This window comes from Hydra viridissima, unplaced genomic scaffold (genome assembly GCF_058129835.1).
Source record: "Hydra viridissima isolate aposymbiotic clone 2 unplaced genomic scaffold, HvirCarnegie_v1 scaffold_9, whole genome shotgun sequence".
In the NCBI taxonomy this organism is placed as follows: Eukaryota; Metazoa; Cnidaria; class Hydrozoa; order Anthoathecata; family Hydridae; genus Hydra; species Hydra viridissima.
The window spans coordinates 4,372,980-4,398,493 of NW_028324308.1; the positions used below are offsets into that span (position 1 = coordinate 4,372,980).

At 27.5% G+C, this 25,514-nt stretch overlaps 2 protein-coding genes and 1 long non-coding RNA gene across 7 annotated transcripts; 2 read left to right on the forward strand and 1 right to left on the reverse strand.

The window, feature by feature from the left end:
• The first annotated feature begins 740 nt into the window (after nucleotides 1-740).
• On the forward strand, nucleotides 741-3,054 carry LOC149883656 (uncharacterized). Of its 4 annotated transcripts, none has more exons than XR_016455277.1 (3): nucleotides 741-2,451; nucleotides 2,557-2,625; nucleotides 2,716-3,054. It is a non-coding gene; the product is annotated as an uncharacterized LOC149883656 (long non-coding RNA). The 4 variants fall into 4 exon arrangements; XR_016455279.1 differs by having other exon boundaries at nucleotides 741-2,399; XR_016455278.1 differs by having other exon boundaries at nucleotides 751-2,399; nucleotides 2,719-3,051.
• Nucleotides 3,055-6,703: 3,649 nt separating this feature from the next.
• On the reverse strand, nucleotides 6,704-20,707 carry LOC145185074 (5'-3' exoribonuclease 1-like). Of its 2 annotated transcripts, none has more exons than XM_090096767.1 (25): nucleotides 20,575-20,707; nucleotides 19,225-19,356; nucleotides 18,905-19,005; nucleotides 18,634-18,731; nucleotides 18,031-18,140; nucleotides 17,833-17,943; nucleotides 17,098-17,265; nucleotides 16,820-16,988; nucleotides 16,143-16,210; nucleotides 15,674-15,754; nucleotides 15,037-15,239; nucleotides 14,752-14,841; nucleotides 14,471-14,627; nucleotides 14,229-14,348; nucleotides 13,466-13,849; nucleotides 13,079-13,265; nucleotides 12,788-12,963; nucleotides 12,538-12,651; nucleotides 12,037-12,300; nucleotides 11,644-11,813; nucleotides 10,199-10,334; nucleotides 9,727-9,907; nucleotides 7,495-7,582; nucleotides 7,055-7,182; nucleotides 6,704-6,943 (listed from the first exon to the last, which is right to left on the reverse strand). In XM_090096767.1, exons 1-25 carry the CDS (start codon nucleotides 20,647-20,649, stop codon nucleotides 6,759-6,761), a joined length of 3,696 nt encoding a protein of 1,231 aa, XP_089952893.1. In that variant the 5' UTR covers nucleotides 20,650-20,707; the 3' UTR covers nucleotides 6,704-6,758. The 2 variants fall into 2 exon arrangements, with proteins under 2 accessions (XP_089952893.1, XP_089952894.1); XM_090096768.1 differs by having other exon boundaries at nucleotides 15,608-15,754; nucleotides 20,575-20,703.
• Nucleotides 20,708-24,053: 3,346 nt separating this feature from the next.
• On the forward strand, nucleotides 24,054-25,498 carry LOC145197346 (uncharacterized). Its single transcript, XM_080073855.2, has one exon. The coding sequence runs from the start codon at nucleotides 24,054-24,056 to the stop codon at nucleotides 25,359-25,361; it is 1,308 nt and encodes a 435-aa protein (XP_079929981.2). The 3' UTR covers nucleotides 25,362-25,498.
• Nucleotides 25,499-25,514: the final 16 nt, after the last annotated feature.

Sequence of the window (25,514 nt, forward strand, 5' to 3'; positions counted from 1 at the left end):
AGAAAAGCGAAAACAAAAAATGGAAAATAAGAGAATATCTACACCAATTGAATGGTCAAATGCTGTAATAAAGCATGCCAAAGCTTCAGGTATGTTGTTTAATGTGTAATAAGGATAATACAATTAAGTTTAGCTATTTATATCAACTTATGTTTAAAAATCAATATTTTTTTATCTTTTAACATGCCATGTTTTCGTCAGTTTTTTTGTTCATCATGCCATTTCTTCTTTAGCTTTGATGACTTTATTATTTAGCTTGTATAGAACAATATACTTACTATTATATTATTTAATCATATAATTGTTCTAGGCATTTTTAAAACTTTATTGAAGAGGCCTACCCAGCTAGCACACATACGTTGGGCCGACGTCGGGCCAACGTCGGAAGGGTTGGCCAAATTTATTAACTTAGCGCTGACGTTGAACCAACGTCGGGCCAACGTCAAAATACGACCATTTTTAAATGCGTACAGTATGAACCGGGTTTAGCGTTAAAAAAGTTTTCGTCCATTTTTAAAACTGTTGTGGCGCAACTTTTTATTAGAGTATTTTATTGCTTTCAATTTCATGATTTTATAATAATTTCGTAGTAATTGAATATTGAGTAATTTCGAATTTAATATCAAATCATTAAAAAAAATAAATACAAACATGCTAATTTTTATATCTATTAAGATGCAGTTTTTAATTTTTCTTTAAAACAAGAGTTTATTTAATTAAATTATAATGTTTATAATGTCATAATGTATAATTATAATGTTTATAATGTTTATAATGTTTATAATGTATTTAGTTTATAATGACATCATAAACTAAAGTTAAATAAACTCTTGTTTTACTCCTGTATGTACAACATACATTCATAATGTATGTACTGTACATACACACAAATTAATCTTATCATGCATTAGTTTTAAAAATCATGTAGTTTGTATCAATAACATTATGTCATAATGTTATTTATACAAACTGTAGGATTTTTAAAACTGATGTATGATACAATCAACTGCAATGTAGTTAATTGTATCATCCCTCAGTTTTATCTAGTTAATTTATCTAGTTAAACAATATCTAGTTAATAATGTATGTACCACATACAGTACTAATGCATGTAGTACACACATTATAAATAATAGTGTATTAAGTACATAAACATAATAAATGTAGTACATACAAAGCATAATACTGCCTATACTATTTAGACAACTCATACACTCATACAGTCTGTATCATAAAATATAATACAGTCAGTATCATATAGTATGATACATACAATTAAAGAGTTATTAACTACTAAAGACTTAAGTAGTTAATAACTATGCAGTCTAAATAGTTATTAACCACTTAAGTTTTTAGTAATTCATTACTTGGTACTACTTAATAAGTATTACCAATTAAGTGTTGCAATTTATTATATGCATTTATTATATGGATTGGTATTCTACAAAATGAATGCAATGCCAACAAATGTACTGATTAGTATTTTTTAAATCACGTTTTTTGCCATGTTTATCCAGGTAGATTGAAAAAATAATTTTATTATGTTTTATATGCATTTTATTTGTATAAACTAAATGTTTTTTGCATGTGTTTGTCATTAACTATTTTTTTACTTCAAATATAGATTTTTATTTTGATATAGATTACTTATTGAATATAAAAATATGTAAATTATATTACTGTTATCTACAAACACAAAAATATATAACCTATTACATATAGTTTTAACAGTAGTTATGTCTAAAGCTCATCAAATGAAAAATGCAAGTTCAAATGTTTATATAAAGTTGTGTAATGAGGAGCATTCAAATGTTAAAGTTGCTCTCAAGCGAAATCAATATGCAAGATTTGCAAGAATGCTAAGCAGTTAGAAAGAACATTATTATGTTTGAATATGTGTATAATTTGTACAAATATTTTAAAATAATTATAGTTATTGTTACAGCAAATTTTGATTTTTCTCTGTGTTACAAAGTTAAAGATGCTTCTTTGATCAGCATTAATGTTAAATATTTATTTATTAGTAAATCCATGTGTTTAACAAAGATAACATATTTTTAGTAGATGGTTTTGTTTTACAAAGATGTTAGTAAATGCATGTGTTTTACGAAGATAAGATATTAGTGATAAATATACGTGTACCTCATTCACGTATTATAATTCTTATCTGCATTATAATTGTATGTTGTTAAAATGTCCTAAAGTTATAATATATTATATAACTTCTTGTTTCTGTATAGTTTTTGTATTGTATGTTTTTATTATTGTTTCATTATTATTTTTTGACATTTATAATTATTTACTGAATGAAGCTTTTGTTTAAATTGTTCTTTTTTTCAGTTATGTTCAAAGGGGCATGTATTATTTAATTCATTTGGCAGCTGTTAAAGAGGGAGAAGGTGACAATTATTTGGGAGTGTATTAATTATATATATTTGTGGCATTTTAATGGTAATTGGAATTCTTTTAGTAATTTTATAGTAGAGTTTTGAAGCTTGTTGTCTCTAATTATTGCAGTGAAATACTGATACTATTATTTGAAAATTTTCTGTATAGACCATGACTTGAAAAAATGAATGCAATATCAACAAATGAACCTATTGTTTTTTCACCATTTTTGTGCAGGTAATACATAAAAAAAATTGTTATGTTTTTATTTATGTGCATTTTACACTCACACAAATATATATAACATAATACTTATAATTTTAACAGTAGTTATGGCAATGCCTAAAGCTCATCAAATGAAAGATACAAAATCAAAGATTATCAAATTAAAGATTATCAAAGGCTATCAAATTGTATAACGAGGAGCATTCGAACGTTGTAGTTGCTCTCAAGCGAAGTAAAGATGCAAGATTCGTTAGGATGCCAAGTAATTAGAAAGAACATTATTATGTTTAGATATGTGTATAATTTATACGATTATTTTAACTTAATTATAATGATTATTATAACAAATTTTGATTTTCTCTGCGTAATTATTAAATTAAAGGTGGTTCATTAATCAGCATCAATGTTTACTTTTGTTTCTTAGCGCCAAGTTTTATTTTAACTTATTTGGACATTTTAATAAACATTTCAAAGAAATAGTTGCGCTTTATTTAAATTAATAGTTGCGCTTTATTTAAATTAATAGCTGCACTATATTAAAGAAATAGCTGCGTTTTCTCTAAAAAAATAGTTCCACCTTAGTTAAAGAAATAGTTTACTAATTAAAGAATTAGTTTTAATTTGTTTGCAAAAACTTTACTATTGATTCAGAAGGGATGCAGATCTTTTGAATCAAAAGCAATGATTTTGCAAACAAATTAAAACTATTAATAGTAATATTTAACGTAATATTTTAATAATGATAATTATTAAAATATTACGTTGGGCCAACGTCAGAATGCGACGCTCGCCCAACGTCGAAATCCGACGTTGGGCCAACGTTGGCCCAACGGTTGGTTTAGACGTCGCGCCGACTACCAAATCGACGTTAAGCCAACGTCGGTTACCGACCATCGGCCAACCAATTTTTCGACGTCGGCCCGACGTTGGCCCAACGTATGTGTGCTAGCTGGGTAATGCCTATTTTAAATGAGTTTTAATTTCATTTTTTAAATGTTTTTATAGGACAATAAATTAAAATTTTTTTATTAACAACAATTGAGAAAATTAAATTGTTTGTAATCAGCACCAAAACTGCAAAATAATTTATGACATCGCAAAATAATTTATGCAAAATAATTTATGACATCAAAGTAGTTTCATTCCTACTTTTGTTAACCCTGTATATGGTAATTTTATTAATTTCTCTTTTTTTTTTTTTTTGTTATAAAGTTTATGGTTATACTGTATTTTTGTTTTAAAAGAAATAAACATTTTGACATAAACATAATCTTTTCAGAAAAATGTGTTTAGTGTCAAAGGTATTTAATGCCGGTCTTTTTCTAAAAAGATTTTTTAATAAGTACAACACTAACTCAAAAGGCAAATATGGCGAGTATCTGTAGTTTATTGCATGTAATGTAGCCTATAGTGATAGGTAGATGCAAACAGATTAAGTTGGTTGAACTTAAACTTTCAACAAAAATTTCATCTATTTAGGGTTTAAAACAACATAATAACAGCTGGTTTAGTTATAAATACTAAGAAGGGGCGTGTCTAGGGGATGTCTGCTACGTCGCTGGACATACCCAAAATATGTATACATATAAATAATTTTTTTCACAACTTCAATATTTAGTTGAATAAATTTGATGCGTCGGTAGATAAAAGCAAATAGAGCGAATAATTTTAGCGAACTAAAGCAATAATTAAGCAAACTCTACAAGGTTAATTGTTCGAACGGATGGTAAGAAGTTATTAATCCGGGATAACAGTTAGATTTACGGTTTGGTATTTTATTATAGCGCTTGTCAAATCGAGAACGGTCTAAAGTTTATTTAAAAAAAACGATTTATATATTTCAACGGAGGTTGTTTTAACTTTTGACTTAAACAAATTAATAAGAAACTTAAATGGACATACCTTTTTTTATTAAGTTATTAAGTACTTCATTTTTTAAATACTTTCTTTTGTTAATTTAAAAAAAATAAAAGTTATTATTTTTTAGAGAACTAATTCCGGACTTCCCTTTTCAATTACACCCTGAGTAAAGTTTTAGTCAAATTCTATTGATATTTATCATCAGGAGGAGAAGAATATAATTAACAACAAGCATATATTAAAATATATCAATGGACATCCCCAATTATTTTATACAAAGCTGTGTATCTTTTTAATTACTTGCATTTTGAACAATATAAAAAGAAAAAAAGGGTTTTAAACACTAAAAACTAAATTCGGACTTCCCCTAGTACACACATCCTGTTTGGTATGTATTTATTAAACATTTCTTAAACATAAAATTTAGACGGTTTTTTAGACAATTTTTTTTGCTTCATATAAGAATAGGTCGTGTGTAATTGTTAAGCGTTGGTGCTGACTATGGTTATCATCATTTTCTTCTAAAAATAGATAGCGTACGAAGCGATGATGCTCGATAATGGGTAGCATCATGTGCGATAAAATATCGGGCGATTGCTAAGCCGTCTTACCTCATATATGCGTTAGTCAATGAGGAAGGGGGGGGGGGGGATGCTAAAATTTAACATTTTTGGGGAGGGGTTAAAACTGCGACTTACCCAAAAAAAATCCTGTACACGCCCCTGCTAAGTGTGTATAAATTAACATTTTTTTTAAAAAAAAAAAAAGATTAAAAAATTGTTCTAACATGTAGCAGTGTGTGCTCGATCAAAGAAAACATGTTTCAATTCATTCAAACAAATGATATTTCAGCCTCATTAAAAACTTTAACCTCGTTTTCCTCAAAACTCCCAAATTACAAATCCACTTTCATATCAAGAAGTTACCGTAGTTTTAATCTACTTTTTAAGAGCAAACTTACTATGAGTTTGTCTCTGAATTTGTAGGTTTGAAATTTGTATGACAGGGTTGCCACTGTTATTAAAGAACAAAATTCCCTGATTTTCCCTGATTTTTTTGCTAAGATTTCACTTTTTTCTCCCTGATTTCCCCTGATTTTTTATTAAAATTTTGCTTATCTCCCCCTGATATTTCCAGCATTCAAACACCCAAACTTAACTTCCAAACCAAACTTCTTCATTAACCCCAGAGCGTTTTTATCTCTAAAAAAACAGATACTATAATCCCAAATGAGTAATGAACCAATCAATTTGTATGAAAATTAAAATAAATAACCAAACACTTCAATAAACACATGAAATTGTTCTTTGAAAAAAATGTAAAAAGCTACAGTAGAATCCCATCAACTTGAACTCTGAAGGGGTGTATATATATATAAGCAAGTGTAGACGCAATGTGATTAATTTTCTTTAAAAATATTAAACATTAACCCTGGCACGCTGGAAAAGGAAAATTTTTATTAGAAAACATTTCAAAACATTAAAGAAAAATTAAAAGTTCCCTGATTTTCCCTGATTTTTTCCATAATCAACTATTTCTCCCTGATTTCCCCTGATTGTATCTAAATTTCCCTAAATTTCCCTGATTTCCCTGATTTGGTGGCAACCCTGTATGAATAGCTTAACCACAACGCATCTTTTTTTGTAAGGAAATTATTTTCTTTATAAAGAATTACTTTCTTTCAACTTTGATTTCGAAACGACGAAAATAAAAAAACAGTCAGTGTTTACAGAGAACCGCTTAAGTTCAAATGAACAGTCAATATCTTTTTCTCGTAAGAAATAATTACCGGTAAAAAAGAAAACAAACAACAGATGATTGAATAATGATAAGACAAAACTTTTGCTGGTGAAAGAACTACAGCTAGTAATAATCTTGATTCTTTTAAGATGCTGTTGAGTATCTTAATTCACCAAGAGATATGACTATTAGAATCTTATTAGGTAGGTCATGGCCATTAAACAAGTTCACCTTTTTTCGCTTCAACGTAGAAGTTACAATAGAAAAAGATAGTATTTAATTATCGCTTCTAAATTTTTTAACTTAAAAAAACTTAATCTGAGGTTTAGCACTGATATTCTTTTAAAAACTTTTTTCAGTTTTTGTAAACTAAATGCCTGAAAGATCTTAGCTCTATTTTTTTAGATAAAAGAATCCTTATATGATCAACATGGTCAAATCACGGAGATTAATGAAAACTGATATAAAATACTGCCATTAAAAATAGTGATTAACTAAAAATTGTCGATTTTTCAAAAAATTATTTACATACTTTGAGTAAAAAGTCAAACGTGAAATAAATACGCCGAAGATGTAAGCATCCCAATCATAGCCATGCACATCATAGGTGATCGAGACGATTTGGGTAGAGAATAAAACTTTCGATGATGTATTAAATTTACAATTGGAGGTTTCAGCAAACAGACAGTTCGTGGATGTTGGGAAGTGCTGTAACTTCGCCAGCCAATTCCTAAATGCCAATAAAAAAACTAAAATAACAAAGCAATGTCACAAGCAGTAACACATTCTCATTATTTAACGCTCTATGATTTGATTGGTTTCTATAGTTTCTTGAAATTACCTGGTACTTTTTTCCATTGGAAGTTTAGCGATGCATTATGCAAACTGCGACGATCGTTTCTAGTTTTTTCAGGCGTTAATACAAGTAAAGAGTTAGCTCTCATTATATACCCACGACCATCGTTTGTCCTAAAAAAGAATATCATCCTACACTCTACCAGATTAGCTTTTGTCCTAAAAAAGAATGTCATCTTTCACTCTACCAGATTAGCTTTTGTTCTAAAAAGAATATCATCTTTCACTCTACCAGATTAGCTTTATGCTTTAAACATCACCACATTAGCCGTTTTATTTTGAAGCCATCATTGTTAAGGAAAAACGATCACCTCGGCACCCATCATTTATTAGCAAGAGGGATTAAAATCTCACAAAAAAATTCTTTTGTAAAATGGGATTTAACTAATAATTCAGAGTTAAAAAAAAATCTAAATGCATCCAAACCTTATAGAAGCACCAAGCAAAACATCATCGAATAGTACTTCATAACGTAGCTCACTTTTAGCGCGTATACTGTTTTCATCGATTAAAACTATTAGTTAAAAGCATTTTAGTTTTATTGAGTCAGCGAGCAAAAGATTTATTCAATAATTTTTATATTTAGATAGAATAAGTGGGTAAGGGTTTATTTTAGCATCGTAAATCAAGGAAGAATAAAAAAAGGAATAATTACACAAATTGCAATCATAACAATGGTGTTAATATCTGGAAAAAAAATGTAGCAAAAAAATGTTACATTTAAGTAAAATATTTCCCTAATTTGCAGCTCAACGATGAACTTTTCTTTTGCAGTATGTTGCTTGGAACCAATTAATGGCAAATAACGAAAATTGTAAAATCTACAACATTGCTACCTAGATGTGGTGAATAGATATTGTGAGGAGGGAGAATTAAATTAAAAACAACGATCGGAAAAGACGCACACAAGATGACTCGTCCACTCTTCATATAAATAAATGATAAAGCAAAAAGAATTAAGCTAAAAACAACAACTGAGAAAAGACGCACACACGGAGACTTAACCTGTCATATCAATAAACGATAAAGCGGAAAGAAGAAAAGTTAAAAAACAACGACCGGGAAAAGACTTACACACGATGATTCATCAATCTATCACGTAAGTAAACGATAAAACAGAAAGAAGAAAAGTTAAAACTGAGAAAAGACGTAAACACGAAGACTCATCAACCTGCTATTTAAATAAATGAAAAGGTATCGCAACTGGAAAACAAGCCAAAACTATAAAAGCTCAAAAAAAAAAAGAGTCTGACGGTTAGAAGAAGAGCTTTAAAAGGAGAAGGAAGACGTAATTTTAAAGAGAAGTAAATTAGAGTTTACAAGAGAGTTTTTAAGATGAATTTTAAAGAGAGAGAACTTTTGTGATTGAAAAATACTTTGATGAACAAGTAGTTTTACAAGTGAATAAATGAGAAAAAAAGAAGAAATTTTTGATAGCCCACAAAATATTGATTAAAGGAGAATAACCAGAAGTTTCAAATAAAGAAGAAATATTTGTAATAGTAAGAAGATATAAAAAGAGGAGTAATTGATATAAACAGTATTGAACACTACAAGAAGCGTAAGAGAATACTATTTGTGTTTTATAAATGTAATGAATATATGAGTGCTAAACATTACACACTAATAGAACATTTGTTGAGTTTTATTATATAACAGAATATACTGACGGCATATAGAACCTTAGCCCTTTAACAATTAAACCTTGCCCTTACCTAACCAAACTATCCCCAAACCTCACCCTTTCCTAACCAAGGAAAATCTACCCTTGCCCTCTCCTTCAAACACAAGCATTAAGTAAATTAAAATCATAAAAAAACGCCGCAAAATGATCAAAACTAAGATAGATTGAAATGGCGTTGTAATATACCTGTTTTAGTGAATCTGTGCGCTGACATTTATTTTTTGAAAGAAAGCATCTTCCTCTGAAAACGCTCATCTTGATTTTGTACGTGTGGTGCTTTGATTTTACACAGTGATCTAACAGTGTACACTCAGCTTATCAAGGACACATGAATGTGAACGAAAAAGAAGTTGCGTCATCAGCAACTGAGCAACTCACTCATATATAACTAAGTTTCAATGGTGGCGATGAATTGGCAAAAACAAATTTGGCAAAATGATTTAAAATTAATGATACCATATGATACCGTTATGATACCATAAATCTAAACTGTCTTTCAATTTTTATGTGTTGTAGCTATTTTAGTGTTTTAGTGGTAAAATTTTTTTTGAAGAATGAAGGAAATTTTATTAGAAGATCATAAATTATGAATCTAAAAAGTTGTAAGAAAAGTAACTATTTAATCTATTTAAATAAACTTATAGATTTTATTTTAATATTTCCTCCTTTTTATACTCTTTCTTTTATTAATTTAGGATTTAAATATCAATGTTGTAATGTTAAATTTTAGGATACACTTTTAGGTGTAATTGTTACTTTTTTCTTTCTTTTGAGATTTGCGACATTTTAGACCCTTACCAATTAACTGATAGGTGTGAATTAAATAATTGTAACATATATTATTATTTATAAATATTTTTTCTTAAGGTTAAAATCATAAAAATATAGTTAAAATAATTTAACTTTTCTAATACTGGGGGGGGGGTAAAAAGATTCTTACAGGTATCAGGAGAAAAAAAAAAAAAAAAAGTCACCTTTATGTATTCCTATCACAGTTCCTCTCGTACCAAAAGGAACATTGATACCATTTTGAATGTTGACAACACGATCAAATAGAAATAGCTCTCTGTCTAGTGGAACATTGTAAAGGTGATCTGTCGGGAGAAACAAATATTCAGGCTTCACTTCCAACTTTAAATTTTTAATTCGTTGTTGCTGCAATAGATAAATCAATCCAATCATTGATAACACTATCACAATCATTGATAATACAATTATTGATAATACAATCACTCGTAACACAATCATCAATAACACAATGATTGGAAATACTATTTTTATTAAGCTTGTTTTTCATTATGAAAACACATTCATACTTTATTTAATATGATTTATTTTTATATTTATTTGGGATGCAACTAAAAACTCTTTAGCATAAAAACCTGAAAATCTGACTTAAATTAAAGTTTACTTTTAGGCAAAAAAAAAAAAAAAACTTCAACTGACTTTATTTTCTTTGACAGTCTGCTCGATTTGATGCACAACAGGTTCTTCTAGAACATTACTTTGACACCTTATAAGCTGTCCATCATAACATGGCTGTTTTTTCAGAAAAACATTGACAACATCTAAATACTCATCACTAAAAATAAAACAAATTATTTTATTAACTTGATCAAGTAAAAAAAAAAAACAGTATTGGTTGCTTTTATATTTATAACAAATGCTGTCTTTATTTGAGCCTAAACCAAAGTAAGGAAAGTATTCATTAAATAATGGGGCTGGCATTTCACAGATTATATTTATATTAGAAATTCATTTTTGACTTGAAGTTTAAAACATCTAAAATGTATTTTAAATTGTTCAAAATAAGATGCAAAATGGAGAATATGAAATTCTAGATTGCTTGATCTATTTCCATAAGTACCCACAAAATGTCCTAAGTATAAAAGTAAAAATAAAAGTGTTACATTCAAAATCTGTATATATTACAAAATACAAATGATTTTAAAACAATTTGTTTTAAACAGGAAAAATAATTTTTCTTTCACTAAATTACTTGATCACTTTTCTCAAAAAGTTTATTTGCCTTGCTACATAAAAAGCAACATCAAACTTATGGCTCAAAGAAATGTTGGTGCAGTTCATAAAGTGTTTCAAACTTTTTCAAAGAGTTCATAGATTGATACTCCATTATGAAATGGAGACCAAAAAGAGTTTACAGGAAGCAGTTAAATCAAGCACAACATAATTGATCACAGACCTAATAAAATAAAGTAAAACATACAGAAGATTTAGTGAAATCTTATCAATTTTGTATACAAAGAGATAAATAGTGGAAAAGCTTAAAAAATATGAAACAACTGCAAATCTTTTTGGAAAATGTAACACTATTGATAAGAAAATTCAATTGATGTGAATGAAAAATTGATCTAAAAGGTCTCAGAAAATTTGTATAATATTTTTCTTTAATCATATTTAGAAATGTTATTTGCAAAATTGAATTTTTATCAGAAAAAATTTTTTAAAAAATTTGTATCAGAAAAAATTCCTTGAAAATGGTTCATGATCATTTGAAATTTCTTTTCTTTTTATTTTTTTCGAAAGAATTATTCATTTTTATATTTAAAAAAAAAAATCTTTTTAATTTGCTTAGAAGTTGTTGAATGAAAGCAAGTGAGCTAAAAATAAAATAATCAAACATAGCCTGTAATTTGACTAGAGGTACTTAGTCAAACTAAGTAAAGTTATGAGACTCAGAATAAATAACTCTATTTCATCTGCTAATATCCAGATCAACCATGCTCAAAAGCCTATATAATTTATTAAATTGACATAAACTATTAGTATATAATAACTTAAATTTCATACCAAATTTTTTGTGATTTTTAAATGAAGAGAAAAAAAAAAAATTCAACTGCTAGAAAAACCTGTTTTTATAACGCCTTTACCTTTGTTCTGGGAACAACTCATGAAAGCTAAAACAATCAACATCAGACGGTGTCATTCTCTCCAAACCCAAAAAAACTTCAGGAAACTTTAATTTGTAATCAAGTAATATGCTAATAGCAGATGCTGAATAAAACCAGCCAAAGGCAGATCGGCGTGCATAACCTAACATCTAGAGAAATAAAATACTAATTTCAGCTGATGAAACTTTTAGATTATTTGAAAATTAAATGATAAGACAATTAACTGAAACAATTCTACTTAATCTGTAATAATTACCTTCCTTTAAGTTCACCCAAATATCAAAACAAAGGTAACAAAATAGACAAGAGTAAAAAAAAATTAAATATTAAAGTTATTGTAAATATTTTTTTTTTTTTTTTTTTACCATTTACCTCTAAATTTTTTTTTGTATACTTAATCTTTAAACCAAGATTGTAAGAAAGTATAATCCCAGTTTGATCATCATTCTTGGTCACAAATACATCACCCGTAATTCTGGATAGTACATCAACAGGAATTTCCATTTGCTTTGCAATTAGGTGAGAGGAGACATACTCAGTAGAGAGGGACTCAAACATTATTTCTGAAAAATTGGGTTCTTTCATAAAGTTTAATAAAACATCTACATGGTCATTCTTCTTATTATATTGGAGAACCTACAAATGGAAAAAGTAAATTCAAAGTAGAAACAGTTCCATGACTAAACTTAAATTTAACATAAAAGATAAGTAAATCATACAAAAACAACACAACTTTTGACAGCAAGCCAACAACCATTTGACAGATAGATCACATCAAGAAAAAATTAGTAAAAATTTAAATTGGCGATGTTTTTTACTTCTATTTGCTAATTCAACATGATAAAGCAAAAAACTGCTGAGGGGCAAAAATACCTTTCCATTAAATCCATAATGCATTTGTGACAACATAACACATGGAGAACTCTTAGGAAACAACTCAGAAGTACACTTAGCAACATGTTTTTCTCTTTTACAAAGAGAGACATTCTAAAAATATGTTCAAATTTACAAATAGCTTGTTTGATATTTTTTTAAAGAAATCTGATCAAATTTATCAAGTTTAAAAAGTAGAAATAAATAGCAATAAATTCTGATTTAAAAAAGGTTATTTGTTAAAAAATACCTGTACTATAGTTTGCAAAGGGTAAAAAGAAACATTTTGGGACCACTCTTTTACTAAACTAGCTTTATTATCTGCACTATATTTATACTTTTCTCCTAAAAGCAACTTTGCTGCCACAATTGTGTTTACATCTCCAAGGTTTATACCTCTTTCAAATAAATGATATGAAGAAATGACTAAAAAATTTTAAAAAAAGATTATATGTAACCAATTTTTAGAAACATTTTTGACTTAAAAATTTATCAGTGTCAATTTAAAATACTAATTTTAAATAAATAGCATAACATGTACCAGCACTCTCCTTTTTAAAATTAGAATAATCCTCCCCATCAACCATTTTAATTGAAAGTTCATTCTCATTATTTAAATAATAACAAAGATCTTCATTCATCACTGAGGTCACCAAAGCTTCAACCATATACGGCCATTCAACAAAAACAGACTTCCCTACCAGTGAATTTGCAGTTTCTTCAATATCCTATAATTTTAAGACAAAAAGCCAGACCAGAATTTTAATAGTAATTGAGAGTAATTAAATGTATTGTTTTAATAAAATTAAAAAACAATCAAATTTAACACAAAATACTTTTAGTTTTAACACAATGTTTACTCATGGTCACGGTTGTATACTCCTATTTGATGGTTAGATTTAAAATGTATCATTTTATAAATTCTTACCATACTTTTTTGTTCCATGATTTTTATAATTGCATTCTCAATTTTACTTTTATGCTTGAAGACTTTAATACCAGCTTGAGTAAAGAAACATTTATGCTTCAAGTGTTTTAATGTGGGAAACCCTGGTGAATATATGTCCAACTGTGCACCTTTTGATAATCCTTTCTTTATATCATTTATCTGTAATCTGTAAAGGTCCTGATCAATCTCTACCTGTTTAGCTTTACATGGAGTAATATCTTTTAAGTCAGGATGTGATGAAGGATAGATAGAGTTTGTATTTTCATCATACAAAAATTCATATGCTTTCCCAAATGTATTACGACATTTCTCTTCCTCTGTCAGCTGATCATAGTTGTGCGCCATTGCATCAAGTAAGCGCTTCTGAAAAATCATTTTTTCTTAAAAAAAAAAGACTAAAAAAAAAATTCATTTTATTGTAAAAAGATTATACAGATTTATAACTTTCATATAAACATTATCAGCATATATTTTATTGTAAAAAGATCATACAAACTTATAACTTTCATTAATAACTTAGCATTAAAAAAAACTTTTCAGAGCAAAAAAACAGTGAAAACTGTTAGGTTTATTCCAAAATGGTAATCCTGTAAATCATTTTTTATTTGTGGTAAATCACCTTGTGAATTAAATCATTTAAATATTTGTAAAACATTTTTTTATTTCCTAATAAATTATTTGTTTTAGTTTATTATCACAATCATTAAACTTGGGGTAGAAAGTTATTCGAGAATGTACAAACCTCATCTATAAAAGGGATGAGGACAACAGCTTCATACTGCTGCTTTTTCCCATTTAAGTCTGTTTGAAAGTCTGATGGATAATAATCAATGATTGTTGAAGTTTCTTCCACCATTAAGTTCTAAATGGTTTTATTTTCATGTTTTATTGCATATAAGCATTGATTAAAATTTAACTTTGCTTTAATTTATTTACAAGGAAAACTTATTTACAAGGAAAATTTTAAAATAGTTCTTATTTTACCTGAAAAGCCTTTGGTAGAAGTTTACCACTAGCTGCAGGTAAAACAGCTAAAAGTTGTTCAAACGGTCGGAAAGGTGTACCAAAATCCATATTTTGCTTTTCCAATTCAGAATTGGCAAGGTCAGACATATAGGGGGAATAGTGATAAGGATAATACCTAAAGATATGTATTTAAATTTAAAGTTGCATTTTTCAATTTTACATTGCAAACCTTTTTAATTTGAAAAGTTAGTACAATAATAAATTTTTCAAATAACTTAAACTCTTAAACTTAGGCATACCAACTCCAAGATTGTAAGCCATTGAAGTAATAATGTGATATCCATTGTAATGCTGTAACATAATTGGAGCAAATCAACTGCATCTCACCACTAAAATAGACAAGAAACAATGCTAAATAATCAAGTCAATACTAAAGCAATCAAGAGGAGAATTTTACAGGAATTATTTAGATACGACTCATTGAGTCAAATAATAATACACATGATTATGAATGAAATATTTATATATGAAATAATAAATTATAAACAATTATTTAATTTTTTGGTAATAATAAAATGGTTTACTTATTTTTCACATTCATGCCAAATTTTTCAGAGTAATACTTGTGCTTGTGTTCTGTAAATTCATCTAGTAAAGTTTGATCTTTATCAGAACCTCTAAATTTTAAGAGCCTTTTATTTTTTTTCTGAAGACTTCCATTAAATGAAAAGTTTGCAAATGCACTTGCGAGACCCTCTGTTCCGTGTGGATTTTCCAATGAAAAAATCTTTGAAAAAAAACATTTAAAATTACAAAAATTAAAGGATTAGCAAAAAGTTTGAAACTGATTTTGGAACAAAGATTAAATATTTATCAGTAAACCTTAGTAGAAATAACACAGCAGTTATTTTTACAAATTTTTATTCAATTTTGCTAAACAATACTCAAAAAAAAATCAGCTAGTTGTTTTGAAACATTCTGTAGAGATTAACTACTGCATCAGCATCAATCTGTTCTCAAGACTAAAAAACTTTATTGCACTGCTTTTGAGAGTTTCATTTGGAAACTAAAATAGTATTAAATTAGTCTACTTAATTGCAAAAACATATTCTCATAATACGGAAAATTATTCAAGAAAAGTTCTTAAAGTATCACCTCAATTGGATCAATAAAGACTAAAGGGATCTGAAGACCACTGGGTTAATGTTTAACAAAACATACTTTTTTGTCATTTTCTTCATTTTTCATTTTTAAACCATTTGCATTACTTTTTTTCCATTCAGCAAACAACTCATAGTCAAACTACAGTAGAGAGAAAAAATATTTACACAAATTTATATATATATATATATATATATATATATATATATATATATATATATATATATATATATATATATATATATATATATATATATATATATATATACATATATAATTTTAAAAAATATATTTCTAAAACAATATATATATATATATATATATATATATATATATATATACATATATAATTTTAAAAAATATATTTCTAAAACAATATAAAAACATAAGTTTTATATAAAAGTTACATAAATAGTAGTTTTTGTTTTGACTTGAGTTTGGAAAAAAATATATATTGAAGAGATATCATTAAATTACTGAAAAATACAAATAGTCCTTTGAAAAAAAAATTAAGAAGAAATTTACTTACTTCACTGACACAACCAAAAAACTGCTTTAGTCTTTTCACATTCACAATGCCTCCTTCATTTATATACCCTGTTTGTGATTAAAAAATATGTAAAAACACTGAAACTATAAAATAGAATAAGAAAGTCTCTTTAATAAAAAAAAAGGATCTGGCAAAAATCAAAATGAGCTCTATTAGTGCTTAACAAATAATGCAGCACCAAAGTATACAAAACACAGTTACTAATACGTGGATGGAAATAAATGCATGGAAATATATTTAACATTTTAAGTTTTACTGCTTTGTAATGCAAAGGCAAAAAACATAGATAAATTGTAACTTCTAATCATGACAATTAAAAATGGAATAATTATGATGGTAAAAGAGAAAAGGTGACAGAGTAATGTTTTGTTGTAGAAACCTTCTAACAATAAACTTAATTTATCTCATTTAACTTAAAACTTTAAATTACTTTAAAAAACGAAAAAAAAAAAAAAAAAAAAAAGAAATGTAAAACATGAAGCTATGTGAACACTGCTATATTCAAACTTCATTTAAACTATTATATTATATTATAAACTATTATAAACTATTATACACCTTATTACTTCTTTTGTCTCAGTAGTCAATAATTTTTTTCTTAATATCTTTTTTTAATATATTTAACATTTAAAAATTTCAAACAAAAAAAAAATTACCATCAGTTGTAGTCAAGAAATCTTTGTAAACACTATAGAAATAAGGTAAAGCATCATGGTTAATATGCATATGAGGGAGATGCGGTACAAAATCATTTCCAACAAGGAAACCTAGGAAAATCCAATCATCTATAACTTTTTCCAAATCATATTCAAATTCAAGAGCATCCTGAAATAAAAATTATGGAAAAAATAAAAACTTAATCAAACAACTTTTACCTAAATGCACCAACAAACATTTTTTAAAAATTTATTTGCTTAGGAAAGTTATTGCTAACCTTTATAGAAGAAAATTCTAGATCAAGATATTCCCGAAGTAGTGATAAGTGCAAGAGATGAAAAACTTGATCTCCAGGAGATAACAAAAAATTTGATTTGGCACCAAACCTAACTTCTTCTCGCAGTAAACAAAAGTGAGGTTCATGAACACTAAGACCAAGCATGATCTAAACACATAAATATTTAACTCTTTCAATTCTGATTTGTTTTGTTTCAGGGAAAATTTATTCAATGTTCATAAAGAAATAATGCACAGAAAATTTTTATTAATCACTAAGCAATAATCAAATAAAAACTTTATTAATAGTCTATATCACTCATATTTGAGAAAATTTTCTGGCATTTTAATGTTAGGATAATATAATGGTGTAAACATTTACAACTCTTTGTACAAGATTGCTGTTTGTTGGTTGTTTGAAAAAAAAAATTTCAACCTATATTTATATCAACAAATCAGTTAAGCTTTTTTGTACAACAAAGTATAAAAGATTTTTTAATCTGTCATTTAAGAGAGCAACTTGTAATCAATGATGTGAGAGCAACTTCAAGAATTTAGATTTGTAACAGTAGAAAACAAAAATAAAAGTGAAATGTACACTATACATAATTTATATACTGGTGTATAAGTGTAGAGTTTGAGCCTTTTAGAATGGATTAAAAACACTCTTTTTTGTAGAATATTTTTGATACATTCTAAAAGGCTAGAATTTTAAAAAAATGTCATCTTGAATTACCAAATCAGCATCTAGACCATAAAGACAATGTCTAGTATTTGGATCATAATCAGGTTTAGATTTACAATATCGAATGTAATCCATAATTTTATGTTCTCCTTCACCAGGAACCTATAACAAATGTAACTCAATGTTCTTATAACATGTCATTTTCCAGAGAAAAGATTTTTTTCTAATCATGACAGAAAAACTACTTACGTTATGTCCAGACAAATGCACAGCACAATTTTTCCAAAGTGGATCTGTTGAAATTTTATAGTTGATAAAGTATTTTAGTTGTTGATGCAGCCTGTCCATAAACTCCGTCCCTTTTTAAAAAAGATTGAATGTCTAATATTTCTAACTTAAATTTTAATTTTTTGTAAAATATAATTAGCTGTGTTTTAGTGATAACAGCTTACTTCTAAAATTTTGTCAACATTGTACGGCAGTAAGTAACCTTTTCTTTACATATTTGAATATTAAACTATTCCGTAAAAAATATCTTTGAAATTAATAGGTTTTCATTCTTTATAAGAATTTATATTAAAATCTAAATTTATGTTATTACCATTATTACTATTACTTTTGGAATTACTTTCAACACAGCTTTTTAATTAAAAAAAATTGTTGGATTTGATTTGAAGAAACATTTTTTACTTCATTAATAAAAAAATTGTTACCATGATTTTCTTTATAATCACAAATCTAAATTTAACATGATTTTAGATACTTAACATATTGATACTTAGAATATTTTATAAACATATGTTGTGTACATAAAAATGATTTTATTATCATAAACATAAATTATATAAATACCTGGAGTAATGCAATTAGAGTCAAAAGATTCTCCTTTAGGCAATGTTTCTCCTCTTTGAATTGCATTCTCAATAGAATCGTTAACTTCTTTAGCAGTTCTAAATACAGTTTAGAAAAACATATTAGTAAAAAATGTTCTTAACAAAAAAGTGGTTTAAAAAGTTATAGAAGTTAAAACTTTACAAAAATAAAGTAAAAACCCTAAAAAGCTAATCAACTAAAACACCTGTTAACTTTTAAACAAAAGTTACTAAAGGTACATGTATTTAACCTGAAACGCCTACTCCTTTGTTGATTCATTTTAGCACGAGGTGCACATCCATCTACTGCCATAAAAAAATTTTGTTTGGGTTTTATAATACGAAATAAAATCTAAAAGGGAAAGAAAAAATAAACAACCCTTATAAATTTATAAGCATTTAAAACTATATCATTCAAAAAACATGTAAAAATATTGCATACTTAAAATTTGTAAAAATTAAAAGTTCTACTAATATTTTACAAAATAAACTGATTAAAGTACTATTAGATTTAATCTTTCTAAAACTATAGATATTTTCTTTATTACTTTTATTTTTATAGAACACTTACCTCAATATAATCAAATATATTTCTGATGATTTCCTCTTCTGTAATTTGAAAATGTGGATCTTCATCATTTGGATGAGAGCACGGATGAATTATACCATTCATGTCTATGTATAAGTTATCAAACTCAGGAATCTATAATTTTTTTAAAATCAAAGTACAATAGAAGATATAAACATGTTACTGATAAATTTTTTTTAAAATATACTGCAAAGATTGTTTATTATAATAATTTTGAACACAACTTTAAAGTAAAAAAGCAATACTTTTAGTAAAAACGCAATTAATTCAATTATTATTTCAAACAATCTTTTTCAAACAACCTTATTCATGCAGAGCTTTGTAAGAATTAAATTTTTATTATCTATTTTTTTTATAATTTATGGCATTTACAAATATGAAAATTTAAAATCACATAATGTAAATTTCATTTACAGCAAACTGTAACTGAACAGATTTAAATTACTTAAAACATTATTTACTCAGGAAAGTACTTCCATTGCTTTTTAAATGATGAATATGTTAAAGTTAGTATCAATAATGATATGCAGTAGCATAGCAAAGCCAGAGCCGCCAGGTCCTCAAGCCAAGTTCAAATACAGGCCCTCTTCAATTTTAAATCATCAACTTGAAAAAAAAAAACAACTATTTTTTTAATTGAGGACTCAGTTTGTAACTATTTACATTTTTATTTTTAGGTTAATATCATGTAAAAATAAAAGGACATGATGTTAATTTAATCCAAAATGATAACAGACAGCAGTTTTGTTAAAAGAACATTCTCCTCTTACAACAACTTATCCAGACATATGTACTGCTTTCCTTTTAGATTTGATGTTGTTTAACACAGTTGCAACCACAAAGAGTTCATAATCCATGCTAAAAATTCTAAAAAATGACTAGCAAAATAAAGTGCCAGAGGAACATCTGAGTGAAGAGAGCCTATTGTTTTTATTGAAAACAACACAAACAAGAAAAATATCTATTGATGATGCAGCAGACAATATCAATTAGAAGATTGTTTTTTAAAATGTTTGTTTGTTTTTTTTTAAATTCATGCTTTTAAAGAATCTAACACATTTTTATAAATAAAATTATGAATAACAATCTCTAAGGGACCTCTGGCTATATACTGGACCTAGGGCCACCAATTTGCTTGCTACTCCACTGACTGATGTCACCATTTAGTTTTAAAATAGTTCCAGAAACTATTAAATTAAAAAAACTCTAAATGTACTTTAGAATAGTTTAAATCCAGAAATTAGGAACTTGCATTTTGTGTGTGTTTTTGTGTATATTTTGTAAACGCATGTATAAATATATAAACAAATCAACATTAAAGAAAAGACTTACTTTGTGTTCTCTAATAGTTTGGCTTAGGCAAGGATATCTTTCTGACAACCAACGATAAAATTTAGGAACACCCATTATAAATTTAATTATTTTGTTATGTATATATGTGTCTGTGTATACTGTATAGCTAAGATAAAAATATTGTACATATTTTTATTTCATTTTTTTTTATATAAGAAACGTATTTATAAGAAACTAGTACTAGAAGCTCCAAAATCTTTAGAAACTTGTAGTACAAAGTTACTTTTCAATAAGAAACTTATTTTATTAAGAGTTCGAAGAATATTTCCTAATTTGTGCTCTTTTCAGGGATAAATGTGAGGATTATATTACATTAAATGATATTGATGGAATTTAAATATCTTAACTTGAATAACTATAAAACATTTTAACTTGTCAACATGTTTTCAAACTGCATTTTATTTACTTTTTCTCTCTTGATACTTAAAGAAACTTTTTATACTAGAGTTGTAAAAAAGTACCCTTAAATTAAGAAACTTTCTAGTACTATCCCATTTGCTTGGTTTCTTATAAAAAAAAGTTTATAGCTTTTATATATATACATACATACATAAAATATTACTAGTTAATTTGAAGTTAAGTTTACATATAAAAAAAAATTTTATACATGTGGAAAAAAGCGTGGTTCGTATTTCTCAGCCTTGATGTTTTAGCGTTTTCTCATTTATTCAATAATCTTTTAACTACCGGATAGATTTTTTAGTAAAGATATCTGTAAAGCTGACCCTATTCTAAACTTGAAATCAGAAGCGTGACTTGATAAGAGAAAAATGAAGCATATTCCAGGTCCTTCAAAAATAGATGTTAACTGTAAAAAAAAAAAAGACAATATAATTCGAATTCTAATAAAATGTCAGGTATGAGACTTTTCGAATTCTATAGAATAATCAATTATGAGGAACTAATAGAATAATTGTGAATAATCATAAATAAATTTGAATTGTCGAAAAAAGTCTACACATTGTTATAAAATTTGTCTTTTTTTTTTTTTGATTGTTTTAAAATTTGTTTTTTTTTCACGATTGACGACTAAAAATTTCAATGAGTAGCAATTCCGAAAAACATTTGGATTAGTTACTTACTCCAATTAGAAATTTTTATTTGTCAATCGTGTATATTCGCATCAAATGAGTGAACATTTCGTGGTCATAATGAGATGAACAGCAACCTTTTTGAAATCTATTATTGCTTGTAATATGAAGTCCTGGACGATGTTTTTAACTATCGAGAGCGTTTACATATCTTTGGACTAAATTTAATTGTTAGGATTTAATCAAACATAATTCGAAATTGCTTAAAAAACATTGATCCCACTTGATTACCACCACGTCATACATTAGTTATATTTTTTAAACTCATTAGAAAACGAAATTCATTAGAAAACGGTTGAAAAGTTGTTCTTGACGATATATTTGAGAGGAGTCTGATTTGAGCGCAGCAACAGTTATCAAGCAAAAGAAAATTGCTGTTTTGGTAAAGGTCAAAAATATTCATCCACAAAATATATATATATATATCAATTTTGCAATCTAATTAAACCTGTTTGATGATTCGCAAAAGTTGATAAAACAGATTGGAAAAAAAGTTTGAAATCGTTCGAAAATCTGATAATATCGATTATGCTTAGTTTGTCTAACGTATAATAAATAGGCTACAGACACATAAATTTAACATTCGGCAAGAAGAATCAGAGTTACTTATTTCGAGTGTTGAATTTACGCAACAGACAAAATCAAACAAGCTGCTAAATGTGTTGAACGAGGAAGTGATTCCTGGTTTTTTGACCGTTCAAAAAAATTACACCATAACTTTCTAAAGGCACTAAAAGAGTAACGTAAGTCCACGCTTTGTCATCTCGTCATCTTCATCCTTAAGTCATATTCATTTCATCTTCTTTATTGCGTCATCAGAAATTTTTATTTATTTATAAAGAAAATTATGGTTTTGTAAATCACATTACGATGCATCATCGCATGCTCAGTAGATTCCAAAGCTGCCTTCCAGAATGCAATATCTATACTATACAACATTACGATTATATGATGTAAAAAAAAAATAAAGTAGCATAAGTTTTTCGGCAATGCATCTACTTGTCTTTTTTTTAAAAATAACTTATAAACATGGGGATCTTCATAAATAAATCAAGATATCAGTGGTTACAACACACTCGAGTGGCCTATAAATTATTTGAAGTACCTTTAGGGGATTTTCTTTCTGACGTTTACGTCTTCACACATTTCGAATAATCAAACGTTGCAGTGCTTTAATTAAAGACGTTTTTAATTTTAAATATAACTTTTTAATCAATTATGGCGAATATTTTTTGTTGGCTTTAGTGTAAAAGCCAATCAAAAATAATTGTTGGTTAAGAATACACTAATATCTTTTGTAAAGAACGAAACCAAAATCTAATCTAAATCAAAATCACAAACTGAGCTTAAACTAAACTAATATGATTGGTTTAAAACGAAATCAAAAAGATAATTAACTGAAAAGTTAAGTCAAAGGTATAATATCCTTTACTGTATTTAAGCATTACAAAAAAAACAAACAGGTTTTCCCTTGAGGAGCCAAGACTGCATTCATTACAATCAATTGTAGTGAATAGATGTTTTAAAAAAAAAATCATCTAAAAGCTTTTTCTCAACGTCCAACTTTGTTCTCAACCGTTAAATCTGAAAAATCGTCTAACAAGTGAAGGTAAAAGTGGATGAGGAAAAGAATGTGTTATTTTTCTTCAACAGAAGAGGAAGGGGAAGGGGAAGGGGAAGCATAAGTTGCAGCAGATTATACATTAATGTTAAGTTATAAACAATCTGCCGCCCCCTGATCATTAGGTAGTTAAGGTTTCGGCAAAGTATGACCACATTCGTTTCAAATGTGATAGTAAATGGTTCGGCTAAGTATTTTATAAAACACTCCACTGTTTGTTACGTATTAAGTTAATAGAATGTCTAATTGATCTAAAGGTTGAACCTCTCTTCGTTAGCTTTTAAATAAGACCAATTTTTTTTTTAACAATTAGAATTATTGGATTTTCGAGTTACGTTTAACCACATAGCATCAGATGTGGTTTCTAATAGGAATTCAAAGAACTGCTAATTTTAACTTTGTTTGGCAAAACATTTTTAATGATTAGATTGCAGGTTACAAATAAGCAAAGTATAGTTTCAGCACTTACTAATTTTAAGCTCTCCCTTAAACTTTTGTTAAGAAAATTAAGCTGAACATCAAACTTGTCCATACTAAAACCCATCAGCAGCAAATTACAAATAGTATAGCTCACCTTTTTGCAATTTAAAATCATGTAGTTATGTACACATGCATATATTTAGAATCATAGGCATCAGGTTGTGTCATTTTTATGTTTGTTTTTTTTTTTTTAACATATGAATTGTACATATTTAAAAAAATCTTTCTAGATTTCAAACAATTATTCTTCAAAGTATTTTAACAGTATGGAGAAACAATACCAATGTTCAGATTGTGAATGGTCCTTTTCTACACTATACAAACTCAATCGTCACATCAAAAGTCATACTGGCGTAAAGCCTCATATATGTATTGTTTGTAATAAAGGATTTCCAAATAGCTATAACTTAACTGTTCACCAAAAAACTCATTGCAAATATATATGTTCAGAACTTTCCTGCCAGAAAGTATTTAAATCAAATAATGCTTTATTAGGGCATATACAGAAGGAACATGCAGCTAAAGGTTTCCGATGTTTAAAGAAGAGATGCACAGGTGTGTTTGATACCAAAGAAGAGCTTGTTTTTCATCTTGCAAACCATGTATCTGAAATTATTTGCACTGAGTGTGGTAAAATATTTCAAAAACCATATTTACTTAAGCAACATTTTGTAACACACTCAGGTGATTCAAAGCTGAAGTGTGATTTTGATGGATGCAGTAAGGCATTTGCAAACAAGACTCGTTTAAAGCGTCACCAGCAGATTCATCAAGATAAGAGAGAGTTTCAGTGTGATTTTGAAGGTTGTGGTATGAAGTTCAATTATGCTCAATATTTAAATGTTCACAAGCGCACACATGAATGCAGCAAACAGTTTCAATGTCCTGTATTAGATTGTCTTAAAAGCTTTGTCTGCGCATGGACATTAAAAGTGCACATGCAAAAACATGCTGGTGAGCGACCATACCAATGTGAATTTCAAAATTGTAATAAGTCATACCTTACTTTATCAAATTTAAAAGCACACCAAAAGACCCATAAATTTGTTTCACAAGATAAAAAGTCTTCTGAGTGTTCTTCAACATTAGTTCAGTTAAAAAATTTTCTATCTGAAGATAATGTTAATAATTTGCGTTCTCAAAATATTTTATTAAATGAGGAGTTTTTATCAGCAGCTTTTGGTGAATTTATTTGCAATCAGTATGTTGATTCACAATCTAGCAGCTCTGAGGAATCACAAATGGAAGTACCCTCAAGTTCAGTTTCAAGAAAACAAAAGAAAGTTGTTGATCAAAGTGGATCTTGCAGGTCATTACATTATCAAGATTACAAGCCAAAAGAATCTGAAAAACAATCTTTTTTATTAGATGAGCATGAAAGTGTTTTTTTTGATATTTGGGAGCAAAAAGATGACGGTATTGATGTTGGAAATCTGGTTGAAATGCCAATGGAGCTGAGCTCAGGAAGTTTAATTATTGACAACTTTAATGTATCATTATGTGTACCTGATCATGTTTATTCTCATCGTAATGTTGAGGGAAGTACTGTTAATTTGGAAGACATACGACCTTGATGCCTACAAATGTTAATTATAAAATAAGTAATAGATAAAATTTAGAAGAAAAAAAACATTTTTATTAAAAACTCTGAAATTTCTTATCAATGTAGCTTTTATTTTAACACTATTTGTTTATTTGTAGTAAGTCAACATTAATGTGTTTTTTAT

Excerpts from the sequence above, each read along its gene's own strand:
- LOC145185074 (XM_090096767.1), bottom strand. The coding sequence starts at position 20,649 with ATGGGTGTTCCTAAATTTTATCGTTGGTTGTCAGAAAGATATCCTTGC. Across the intron at positions 16,211-16,819 it reads TTTCTTGACTACAACTGATG|GGTATATAAATGAAGGAGGC; the intron begins GTAATTTTTTTT and ends AATCACAAACAG. Across the intron at positions 7,183-7,494 it reads TTGCTTGGTGCTTCTATAAG|GACAAACGATGGTCGTGGGT; the intron begins GTTTGGATGCAT and ends ATTCTTTTTTAG.
- LOC145197346 (XM_080073855.2), top strand. The coding sequence starts at position 24,054 with ATGGAGAAACAATACCAATGTTCAGATTGTGAATGGTCCTTTTCTACA.